General features: G+C 41.2%; 1 protein-coding gene across 2 annotated transcripts in view; it reads left to right on the top strand.

The window, feature by feature from the left end:
* crlf3 (cytokine receptor-like factor 3) overlaps positions 1-5,010 on the top strand; it is a 72,245-nt gene extending 67,235 nt beyond the window's left edge. For both annotated transcript variants that reach the window (XM_068058556.1, XM_068058557.1), the window contains exon 9: positions 1,202-5,010. In XM_068058556.1, coding sequence (XP_067914657.1) covers positions 1,202-1,455 — 254 coding nt within the window. In that variant the 3' untranslated portion in view covers positions 1,456-5,010. The remainder of the gene's footprint in view (positions 1-1,201) is intronic.
* The last annotated feature ends 7,943 nt before the right edge of the window (positions 5,011-12,953 follow it).

The following is a 12,953-nucleotide window of genomic DNA, read 5'->3' on the forward strand; positions in this document are numbered from 1 at the left end:
CTGCTTTCCAGTTCTCTCGTACAGTCAATATCCAAAAAAAATCCTTTTCTCAGTTTTTAAAACACACTGAATTCTAAGTTCTTAGTACAAAAAAGGAAACCCTCGTAACAATCATCAGCAAACCTAGATACATTACTAGTAAAGACTAGATGTGGGCCATGACACCGTGCTGCTTGTTTGCTTGGCTCTGGTGGTAGCTGAGTTTGAATCCTGCACCAGGAGTTTGAGCTTTCCCATGCAGATGCTCCTATGCAGTGCTGAGAAAGTGGTGCATGACCCCTAGCTGTTAACCTACTGGGCACGATGTTGAACCCAGGCTGGCGACCTCTTGTTCTGGTGGCCCAGGTGACTGCTGAATATCCCACAATGAAGAGGAGGGACTTCTCCTGGCGTGTTGGCCAGTACTTTTCCCTCAATCAGCACCACGAAGGTTTGCCTGGTTATTTATCTAATGTCTGTTAGTGAAGGAAGTGCACAAAACAGCTGCCTCCATAACAATAATCTCTGTATTTCAGAGTAATTCATTGTGTGTGGATCACTGAGGAGTTCGAGATACAATGAAGTGCTGTATCAATGCAATTATTTTTTTTCTGTCTTGGACCACTCAGACAGACAGTGAGACTTGATCTCCGAGCTAGCGGGCAGTGGAAATGGCGAAAGGCAGAAATCATTCAATTACCCACTTGCTCCAATTCCCATGGCTGCAAAATCATCTGTCTCCTCACTGCCAGTTGAATGCAGAGCCTCTGTTTTGCCTCCCCATAGGACATTACAGTCTGCACATTATATTTAATGCCAGATTTAATTCTGGGTGTAGTGGTTATGTTCCTGGACTAATGATCCAGGAACATGAATGAAAACCCCACCATGGCAGCTGAGGAAATTATATTCAATGAATTGAATAAATCAAAAAGCTAGTATTAGTAATGGTAAGCAGGAAACTGCTTTGGGTTCACTAATGTCCTTTAGGGAAGGAAATCTGCCATCCGTACCTGGTCTGGCCTACACATGACACCAGATTCACAGCAATGTGGTTGACGCTTAAATGCCCTCTGAAATGGCCTAGCAAGATGGTTATATTCAAGAAGGTGACTCTGCCATCTTCTCAAGGGCATTTGGGGCTGGGCAATAAATGCTGGGCATACCAGTGATGCTCTCATCCTGAGACTGAATAACTTGTTTCATCATTTTATTTTTTTAGGGACAGTATTTGTGAATGGTAAAGAAATGACCAATCAACTACCTTGTGTTTCTACTGGGTCATCGGTGACCTTTGACATGGAAGTTGTTAGCTTGGGTTCAGGCTTCAATGATGCCGCTAGTTTCAAGCTTCGAGTGATCATAAGCTCTGGAAATCGAGAAGTGGTGTTTGACTGGCTGCTTGATCAACCCTGCGAAGCCTTATATTTTGGATGTTCCTTTGTGTATCCAGGTTGGAAAGTACTGGTATTTTAGACTCCAGTGAGGGGTAAATCCTCACCTCTAATAGGATCTATTAGCATTCGAGGTCTGGCTACTCCAAACCTGTGCAAGAGCTGGAAGCATCACCGTAAAGGAGGGTCCTCGTGTTCTAGTTACAAAATCCTATAGGTGGAAAGGCTTTGAGCTACTGAATGTGGGGGGAGGGGGGAGAAAAGGTAAAGGGGCAATTTTATTATCCTCTCAGTAATTATTTTAAACAAAAGCTTTGAAAAGATATTGAAGGTTGGAGGCCATTTTAAAAAAAAAAAATTCAGCCAGGTAGAAAGTGGTTGAATTCCTCAGTGTGCATTAAATATGGAGAGTCCTGGTGATCATTTCACAAGTTCACTGTAGTAATACAGAAATCTGTCTGTGCAGAATGATATTACTCTGCCTCTGAAGTCAGACGTATGTGTTTCTGGTGAGTTGCCGAGATGATTTTTGCCAAACCTCCTGGTGTAGGCAATTTGAGAGGCGCCCAATGCTCAATGTCCTTTTGGCAAGACACTTTTCTCTTACTCTTCCCAGCCTGCACTGGCCCTTCACCTACATTCGTCAGTTTAAAAGCATTGGAGCCATAAAATGTTGTGTAATGAAAGGAATGCCAGGTTACAAATTATTCTGTATAGGCCTACGAATGCAATGCAGGTCGCTGCTGCCTAGAACCTGGTTCAACAAGGTGAAAGTTGTCGTAACAGTGCAGCAGAAAATTTTCTGTATTCAGTCCAGGCCGAAGCCCAACAGAGAATTATACAGTTTGTGTGAACACCAAACAGTCTGTCTGTGAGAATCTCCAGTATGCAGAGGTGAACGGTTTTCTATCAAGCTGATTTATATCAACTCATAAAATAAACTCCCTGTTCCCCCTCTGCACCCCATACTTTTAAATGATATAGTGTACCTGCAATATAAGTTTGAGAACTTATTTTAAAAACATATTTTAGGACAGAACATTTTATGGGACATTTAGTTTCAATGGAGTGAGAATTGAGAACCTGCAAACCTCTGATAACATAGAATTTACAGCACAGGTACAGGCCATTCGATCCAAAAGGACGTCAGTATTAATGCTCCACATGAGCCTCCTCTCATTATACATATTTAGCTTCCCCTTAAATGTATCTATGCCATTTACTGCAACCACTCCATGTGGTACTAAGTTCTACATTTTCACTACTCACACTGGGAACGAAGACCATGAAGTTTTGGGCCCTTTGCTCTTTTTAATATCTACTAGATGACTGTATTCTGCAATCTCTTCCTCAATTCTGTTGCCCAATCACCAACTGGCCATAGGCAGTAACAAGGGGAACTTATTAGTATATCAAAGATCTGTCTTGTCTCCTCTTTAGCAAAATGGATTTTCTTTTTTTAATTTGAACCATTGCTGTAATGGTGTTCCCAGTGCTTTGTTGGGTTACTGTTACATAGAGCAAAGTACCCAAAGCACACGGCCTGAATCATTTTACATCCTGGACCAGTTAATTCCATCTGTGATTCTATTGATCATTTGCTAGTTTGTTCAGTTGGTATTTTAGGGAGCTGGAGATTTGGGGAGAGGTATTCTTGGTGCTGTTATCGCTATGGTGAATAAATCCTTAATTGGAAGATTAAGATCTATTGGTGTATGGCTTAAATATACAGGTTAATGGATTTAAACCTTGTGCATGGACCAAGTCTCCATGACAATTAAGGAACCCAAAGAGACTAGAAAGTCCTAACAGGGTGTGAATGGTAGTGGGGCAGGTGATTGGCCAGTTGTTTGAGCCCAGTAAATATTGCAGCTTTGAACAACACCTCAAAAGGGTTATATTTAAGCATACAAGATTGTGGTCTTGTATTAACTTCAGAGAACAATCCAGTGACAGCCCAGCTCCCACCTGAGTGCAAATCCACAGGCTTGGCACAGTAAAACAGGGATGTTTTCTTTCCGAGCTGAAGAGTTAGCATACGCTGTTTGGAAAGACTGGAGGAACCTTTACATCTCCGCAGTGATTGGATATTGGCAGCGGTTCCAAAACTAGATGGGGAGGGGGTAGGTGACAGGAGGGTGTTCCATGCCTTAGCACTGGCTTTAGATAAGCAGAAAAAATATTCTAAAAGGATTTAAAATTCAAAAGCATGCACAAGGCTCTACTTGTGGATAGCACTCCTTTATTTTTACTGTGAAATTGCTGCTTGCACGTTTTGTATAAACTCGTGAATCCACTATATTGCATCTAGGGAGTAAAGAGAGACTTCAGGCAGAATGGAGTTAGACTTTGGGGATAATTGGATCAGGGTATCAAGATATAATTTAGCTCCCATTTTAAAGTCATAGATTTAATTTTTAATTAAATATTTCCATTTATAAATTGCTGCGTCCATATTTATCATGGAAACTACCTGTCAGCATTCTCCTGCCACATTAGTGTTACTGCAGGGCATTTACATAGTTTGTAATATTTTTGTGAACATGGGTATATTGCTAACGAAAATAGTTGGTTGGAAATTTGTGTGGATGATTGGCTTGTGTATTTTCAGATTTTTCAGCATGAATGGTTTTTGGGAAGTACCCAAAAAAAAAATCCGAGGTGAAATTATTGTTCAAGTACCACCTTTTTTCTTGTAGATGCAAGCATCCTTAGCTACAGGACAATCATGATGGTTGAAAATGCCTCTATACATATCGATACTGTTTTATAATATTGCAGTGTCATATCAAGTCTTCCAAAACCTAATATTCTGCTTAAAATGTAAGTAGGAAGATTTAAAGTTGGACAGTTTTTATTAAATTGAACTTGAAGCAAAGTGAAGTTTTAAACAGCAGACTGGGTACTTAACCAGCCATCAGTAAATGCATTGTCGGGTGTGGTGCTAAACCTTGAGCCTTACAAAGATGTAGGTTTGGGCTGAGCCAGCTCTCATCTAGGCCATTGCAAAGTGTAAGATTGTAGAGCAGTGTGTCCTAATTTATCTGGTCTGACAGCAGGCAGGAAAAAACTTGGGCAAATTTTTCAGTCCTAATTAATGTCCCATAATATTTGCTGAAAAGTATGTGTATATGAGATTATCTGGCAAACACAGGATATATTCACTGGGTAACTAGCATCCTGACACTAAGTTCACCTGTAAAGAATTATTTCAAGGTGAAGTAAGGGCCACCACCAGCTGCAGAACTGTGCCATTGCAGGAATTGCTGCTTTCCTTCTCTGCAGCAGCAGGTAATAGATCCCAAGCATGAATGGTGGCTTTTAATGGCCTTTTATCTACTGTAATGTATTTGTATGCCTTAAGAAAATTGTCTTTCTGGTCATTGATAAAGCTTGGGTATGTTTATCAGTAATGCAGTTCCAGCCAGTTTTTTCATAGGTGAGGGTCTTTATTACAAGTCTAGATAAGCAACTTTTTTTACTCAAAAGGAACAAACCTGCAGATTGATCAGGGTCTCAGTATTGTACTACCTTGTACCTCTTTTTTGGGTTGCGTTACGAAGCTCTGCAACTTCTTGACCATGCAACTTGGTTGGCTTTACTCTGAAAATGTTTTACAATTATTTCTAATAAAGTTTTTTTTTAAAAAAACACATTTGTTTGCTTTAACACTCAATTGAAAAACAGTTTGAGTCTCTTGTTTACTTGCTTAATAAACCTATTATACTACTAGCCCTTCAATTGGAAAGCAAGAGTACTATACTGGAAGGAGATGGTAACGTTCCCATGGGGAGAGTGCAAGCACAAGGGGATACGGTAAAAGCAAAGGCCGAGAGCCAGAGGCCAACAGATACCAAGTTAGTCAGAATAGAGAAATTCAGTGACTTCACTTCACGCACATGGAACGGACTGGTGGGTAACAGTACTGTTAGTTTCATTAAGTTTTCATTTTTCACTTGACATTCCTTTAACAGATATAATTTCCAGTGCCTTTGGTCAAGAATGAGGCACATTAATTCCACCACATGGACACTGAAATTTAAATTGTTGCTGGGAAAAAGAGGGCCTGTTTCAAGGAATTGCCAGGCCCCTGGCCAGAAAGACGTTTTTGCATATCAGCAAACAGTATTGGAACAAAGGAACTATCCCCTGCTCCCATACAATACACAGACCTGGTCAAACCAGTCAGTCACGTGACCACCCTGCTGGCCAACTTGGATTTTAAATTGTATAGAGTGTTTGAACTGGCAGAAAGTTCTTGACTCCTGGATTGAAAAGAGCCTCTCCTGTCTACTCCCATCTCTTTCTCATGGAATTTCAAGACCTACTGAAGACACATGAACCCCAAGAGAAAAGTCACCAACAGTGAACAAGGTTTAAGAATACTGGGCCCCAACGAAAAGCAAGACCTGACCTTCAATCAAGGACTCTACAGCAAGCTCGAAGCACAGTAACAAAAAAACCCTCCTGAGATTGCCTCAAACTTTTCCACTTTATTTTTTCTGCTCTTTTCTCTATCTGCGTGGGTGTGTCCTGTATCCATGAGTGTTAACAGAATTAGAGTTGCTTAATTTCACTTCTTTAAACCTAAGAAAGCATGTTTGTGCTCATTTCTTTGCCTTATAATTGGAAAGCAGTGAACAAGGATTCACCAAGGGGGAGCTAAAAACACTGTTTTTAATCTCCAGATTATTCCCAGTGCCATGGGTTTTGTTTGTTGTAGCCATATGCATCTCTGCCATTTAAGAGACAGTTGGTGATTTATAGCTTGAGGATCACCACGCCACAAGCATGAGGCCTCAAACTACCACAGGTGGTACGGGCATGGAGCCCACATTGTTGGCATCTTTTTGCATCACACGCTAGCTGTCTAGCCAGCTGAGCTAACCAACACCCCCCACGTGTTAATGAATACAGAAATAGGATAGTACAGATGAATGCGTGGCTGGAGAGATGATGCAGGAGGGAGGGTTTTAGATTTTAAGGGCAGTTCTGGGGGATGAGAGACCAGTACATGCTTGATGGTTTGCACCACAACAGGGCCAGGACCAACATTGTTGAACTGTAGAACAAATAGGGGCAATGACAATGATCGAAACATATAAGATCCCGAGGGGTGTTGACAGGGTGGATGTGGAAAGGATGTTTCCCCTTGTGGGAGAATCTAGAACCAGGGGTCGCCCATTTAAAGACAGATGAGAATTTTTTTCTGAGGGTCATGCGAGTTTGGAACTCTCTTCTTCAAAAGGCAGTGGAAGTGGAGTCTTTGAATACGTTTAAGGCAGAGGCAGCTAGATTCTTGATAAGCAAGGGGTGAAAGGTTAAAGGGGTAGGTGGTGATGTGGAGAAATCAGTTTAGCCAGGAACTTATTGAATGGCGGAGCAGGCTCAAGGGGCCGAGTGGCCTACTCCTGCTCTTAATTCATATGTTCCAATCAAGTCACCTCTTACTCTTCTAAATTCCAAAGGATACAAGCCTAGCCTGTCTAACCTTTCCTCATAAGACAACCCGCCCATTCCAGGTATTAGTCTAGTAAACCTTCTCTGAACTGCCTCCAACACATTTACATCCTTCCTTAAATAAGGAGACCAGTACTGTACACAGTACTCCAGATGTGGTCTTACCAATGCCCTGTAGAGCTGAAGCATAACCTCCCTACTTTTGTATTCAATTCCCCTCGCAATAAACGATAACATTCTATTAGCTTTCCTAATTACGCGCTGTACCTGCATACTAACCTTTTGTGATTTGTGCACTGGGACACTCAGATCCCTCTGCAATCTCTCACCATTTAGATAATATGCTTTTTTACTCTTCCTACCAAAATGGACAATTTCACATTTTTCCACATTATAGTCCATTTGCCAGATCTTTGCCCACTCACTTATCCTGCCTAGATTCCTTTGTAGCCTCCTTATTTCCTCTTCACAACTGACTTTCCTACCTAGCTTTGTACCTTTGGTCCCTTCATCTAGGTCATTTATATAAATTGTAAAAAGTTGAGGCCCCAGCACAGATCCCTGTGGCACACCACTCGTTACACCTTGCCAACCAGAAAATGACCCATTTATACCTACTGTTTCCTGTTAGCTAGCCAATCATCTTTCCATGCCAATATGTTTTCTCCACACCATGAGATTTACTTTCCACAATAACCTTTGATGTGGCACCTTATCAAATGCCTTCTGGAAATCCAAATACAGTACATGCACCGGTTTCCCCTTCATCCACAGCACATGTAACTCCCTGAAAGAATTCCAATAAGTTGGTTAACCATGATTTCCCTTTCACAAAACCATGTTGACTGCCTGATTAACTAGAATTTTTTTTTTTTAAGTGCCCTCCTATAACATCTTTAATAATAGCTTCTAACATTTTCCTCCAAGATAGATGTTCAGCTAACTGGCCTGTAGTTTCCTGCTTTCTGTCTCCCCTTTTTGAATAAAGGGGAAAGGGAGTTAATTTCGTCTGGCAAATGAGTAATGAGGGGGAATCCATTAGGCTCATTGCTAGAACAAAGGGTAGAAATAAGAATCTTTTTCCACATAGAATTATCAGAACATGGGAATGCTTCAACACCAAATTAGAAATTAATGTTAAAGTCATCTTTGATAGGAAATTGGTGAGCATTGGGAAAAGGACAGGAAATTGGGACTAAAGAGCTCCTGTTGAAGAACTAGCACATGTGTGACGGGCCAAATAAGCTTCTGCTATGCTACAACACATTGGATATCAGTGGGTATGGTAGGCAGGTGGTTAAGGCTACCATCCCACTATAGCATGCTGTGAAACTTGTTTCTATAAACCTGGTCATTTGCGAGCTAGTAGCAGAAAAACAAAGAAGAAAAATGCTGGATTATTTTGTAAAAATCCAACTTGTTCACTAATGTGCTTTGGTAGAGGGAACTTAATGACCTTTTCCAGTCTACATGCAACTCCAGTCCCCCATTACGTGGTCAATTCTTAATGCCCTCATGGCAACTAGGCATGGCAATAAAATGCTTTCTGCCACATTCATTCCAAAAATACAACGGTCTAAACAATCAATACAGAAGGTAGAGAAACATAAATGCAACCCACACATGTAGACAATCATACCATAGTTCTTTATTCTAAATTTTCCTCTTGCAAAATTGTATTCACATAATTCAATTTTCTCCACTAACTGACGTGAGGTAGTTCATCAGGTTGAACATACTTCAGAAATAGAAGCATTAACAGTTTATGGCACAGAAAGAGACCATTTTGCACATTGTGTCTGCGTGGTCGGAAAAACAAGCCATCCGCCCTAATCCCACTTTCCAGCATTTGGTCCAAAGCCCTGCAGGTTACAAGACTTGGTGCATATCCAGACACCTTTTAATGAGTTGAGGTTTTCTGCCTCTACTTACAGGCAGAGTTCCAGATCCCTACCATCCTCTGGGTGAAAAATGGTTTCCTCATCTCCCCTCTAATCCTACCAATCACTTTAAATCTATGCATCCTAGTCACTGACCTAAGGTAAATAGGCCCTTCACATCCACTCTGTCCAGGGCCCCCCCAATTTTGTACATCTCAATCAAATCTCCCCTCTGTTCCAAGAAGAACAAACTCAGCCTATGCATTTTTCCAGGCCTGGCAACATCCTCATAAATCTCCTCTGTACCCTCTCTAGTGCAATTACATCCTTTCTGTAATCAGGTGACCAGAACTGCACACAGTACTCAAGTTGTGGCCTAACTAATGATTTATACAGTTCCAACATAACCTGACTACTCTCATATTCTATACCTTGATTAATAAAGGAAAGAATTCCATATGCCTTCTTAACCACCTTATCGACCTGTACTGTTACGTTCAGGGATCTGTGGACATTCACTCCAAGGTCCCCAACTTCCTCGACACCTCTCAGTATTCTCCTATTAATTGTATATTTCTTTGCCTTGTTTGACCTCCCCAAATGCATCACCTCACACTTCTCCGGGTTAAATTCCATTTGCCACTTTTCTGCCCACCCAACCAGTCCATTGCTATCTGCCTGCAGACTACAGCTATCCTCCTCACAATCAATCTCACAGCCAATTTTTGTATCATCTGCAAAATTCTTTATCATGTTCTCTGCATTTACATCCAAATCATTAATATATACCATAGGGGACCCAGTACTGAGCCCTGCGGAATGCCACTGGAAACAGCTTTCCAGTCACAAAAAGAGTCAACAATTACCCTTAGTTTCCTGCCACTGAGCCAATTTTGTATCCACCTTGCTACATTTCCCTGGATCCCATGGGCTTTTTTTTTTAAAACCAGTCTACCATGTGAGACCTTGTCAAAAGCCTTGCTAAAATCTATGTAAACCACATCAACTACACGACCCTCATCTTCCTTGTTACTTCTTCAAAAAATTCCATCAAGTTAGTCAGACACGATCTTCCCTTATTTATCCTGACTCTCAGAATTGATTCCAATTATTTGCCCACTACTGAGGTTAGACTGATTGGCCTGTAATTACTCCTATCCCTTGCTCCCTTTGAAAACATAAGTACAATGTTAGCAGTCCACCACACTTGTATCCAGTGAGAGGACTGGAAAATGATGGTCAGAGCATCTGCCATTTCCTCCCCGGCTTGTTTTAACAGGCTGAGGTACATTTCATCCAGCCGTGGTGATTTGTCCACTTTCAAGGGGCGGCACAGTGGCGCAGTGGTTAGCACCGCAGCCTCACAGCTCCAGCAACCCGGGTTCAATTCTGGGTACTGCCCGTGTGGAGTTTGCAAGTTCTCCATGTGTCTGCGTGGGTTTCCTCCCACATGCTAAAGACTTGCAGGTTGATAGGTTAATTGGCCATTATAAATTGCCCTTAGTATAGGTAGGTGGTAGGGAAATATAGGGACAGGTGGGGATGTGGTAGGGATATGGAATTAGTGTAGGATTAGTATAAATGGGTGGTTGATGGTCGGCACAGACTCGGTGGGCCGAAGGGCCTGTTTCAGTGCTGTATCTCTAAACTAAACTAAACTAATCCCATTAATACTTCCTCTCTCCCGCAGTTTTATCACAATAATTCACACCCCTCCTCCTTTAGTACAATATCTGCATCATTGCCCTTCTTTATTTAAAGACACACAAAGTATTCATTAAGAACCATATCCACATCTTCTGCCCCTATACATAGGTTACCTTTTTGGTCTTTTATGGGCCCTACTCTTTCCTTAAGTTATCCTCTTACTCTTAATGTATTGATAAAACATCTTTGGGTTCACCTTGATTTTGTTTGCCAATATCCTTTCATGCCCTCTTTGCTTTCCTAATTTCCTTTTTTTATTTCGCCCTCCACTTTCTATATTGCTCTTGGCTTTCTGTAGTATTGAGTTCTCTGTGTCAGACATAAGCTTTCCTTTTCTGCCTTTTCTATGGTAGAAAAATTGAAACCAATAGATTAAGTAGATAAATGTGCTAGATGGTCCATTCCATTCCTTCATTTTACAAGATCTGCGGTTTGACGACCTCAAGTTAGTGAGACAGTAGAGCCACTACATTTAGCCCCTGCACCAGCAGCAAAGCAAGGGAAACCAGTCACCACTTGCAGGAACTACCTGACTATGTCGATGGGACATCTGGTGAGGAGGGGTTTTATTTTCACTTGTGGTGACTTCTTTGGCCAAAATTGAAAGTGTAATTTTAAAATACATTTCATCAATTGCTCCCTTGAAAATCTCAAGGGCAGGGTATCCACATTAGCAGACCTCCAATCAATGAAGCTCCAGGAAATGAGACTGCTCCCAAACACTTTCCTTGCACGTGTTCCTGACACCTCTCAACTCAGTCATGATCTGGTACTCACTACAATCCTGCCCTACTTTGATGGCACAGTTTATACACACGACTTGTGCTTGCCTCACTTCCAACAAATGACCATAGCTGTTGCTTAATGCTCCATTGAGCATCTGAACATCTCTCTGCTCAATTGAACAAATGCAGAAACTCAACCCATTGCTATCAAATCTGTACTTTTCCCTTGTGTTACTGTACTGCACTTGCTGTCTGTTATGAGACTGCAATGTAATGGAGTACATTTATGAAATGTAGCTGACATAACACTTTCCTGTTTCCACTAAAGAACTACTTCACACTTCCAACCACCCCAAACAGGTATCAAAAAATAATCAGTTCCAACCAGTTGGCATACCCTCAATACTTTTGACATAGTTGGTGAGGAACACAGCTCAGTAAAGTCCGAGGTTGGAGTTCTGGTCAGCGCCGAGCTTGTCGATGGTAGCAGAATTGGTCAATTCACCCTGGTGGTAGAGAGGTGAAAGAAGTCCATCCTAGCTCCTGCTCTTAATCACCATAGTAAGTGCATGGATATTGGGAGAAGGCAGAGTGAGCTGCAGTCTTCAGATATTCAAAGACACAGGAATAATGACCATTTAGGAGAGGCACTGGTTGCTGGCTAGCACCTTTGGAACTGTACCCCTGAAAGGGGAGTCCCCAGCTTCAAAAAGGGACAGAAAGGGCTGCAGCAATGGTAATAAGGAAGGAAGCACGGCTAAATGCTTACAACACAGCCACCCTAACTGGATGGGTGTCTTACAGATCTCATGGGTCAAGATGGGTTAACATTTTTGGCTTCTCATCATAGGATGTAAAATTGGACATCTTTCTCTTTATTTTGTAATTTGCAAGCATCGGGGTCAAAACTGACAGTTTGCAATCCTGTGAATTTTACATCAACTAGACTGTCAGCTGCAACAACCAAGCAAACATGGGTTATTAACTCATCAAGCAGTTTTAAAATAAATGAATGGAGCACCAAATTGGACTATTCACACCTCCATTTGTTCATCATGCAGTGCTTACTGACAGATCAGAAAGGATTTTAAAACGGTCAAAACCTTTTTAAAAAGGTCTGCTACATCTTAATCTGCACGTTGCACCAGGATGTATCATTTTATTACAACTAGAGTCTGAAAGTGGTTAAAACTGCAGAGGTAGCAGTACTTCATGATGCTCCTTTTCAGAATCATGTGGATTTGTTGCAGTTACTAAAAGGTGGTGTTACACAGCTTGTTTGCACTAAATAGTCATTCCCTGGTGCTATTCTAAGTACGAGGAGCAGAAGCCAAATAGAGATGGCAGCAAACCAACAGTATAAACTTGCTTCTTTTCACTTGACAACTTGCTTACAAAGCAGAATGCACTAACCCCTCAATTTAATTTGACATCAGCATTGCTGTGCCATTACAGGGTTACTCAAACTCAGCTTCAGTAAGGAGTTTTAAATCTCAATTGTTGAATTATCATTTTAATTTAAACATGTTTTTGCAAGGTTGGCAATTGCAGGCAATTTCAAGTAGGAAAATGACTTATTTTTATTTTTTTTTAAATAGAAAAACCCATTAACATTTCAATGACCAGTTTGGTTACAAAAGCTGACAGGAAGGTGCGGGTTTGTTTTTTTTTAAAGGAGAAGTCAGTGTAAAATTTCATGAAATCCAAAATTTCCAGCGTTAATTCAAAATCTCCGGCTGTCAAATTGTGCAGACCGTGCCAGCCATTTGTGGCAGGAGAGCAGAATTACTTTGCTTAGATAGAAACAT

This window comes from Heterodontus francisci, chromosome 26, assembly GCF_036365525.1.
Source record: "Heterodontus francisci isolate sHetFra1 chromosome 26, sHetFra1.hap1, whole genome shotgun sequence".
Taxonomy (NCBI): Eukaryota; Metazoa; Chordata; class Chondrichthyes; order Heterodontiformes; family Heterodontidae; genus Heterodontus; species Heterodontus francisci.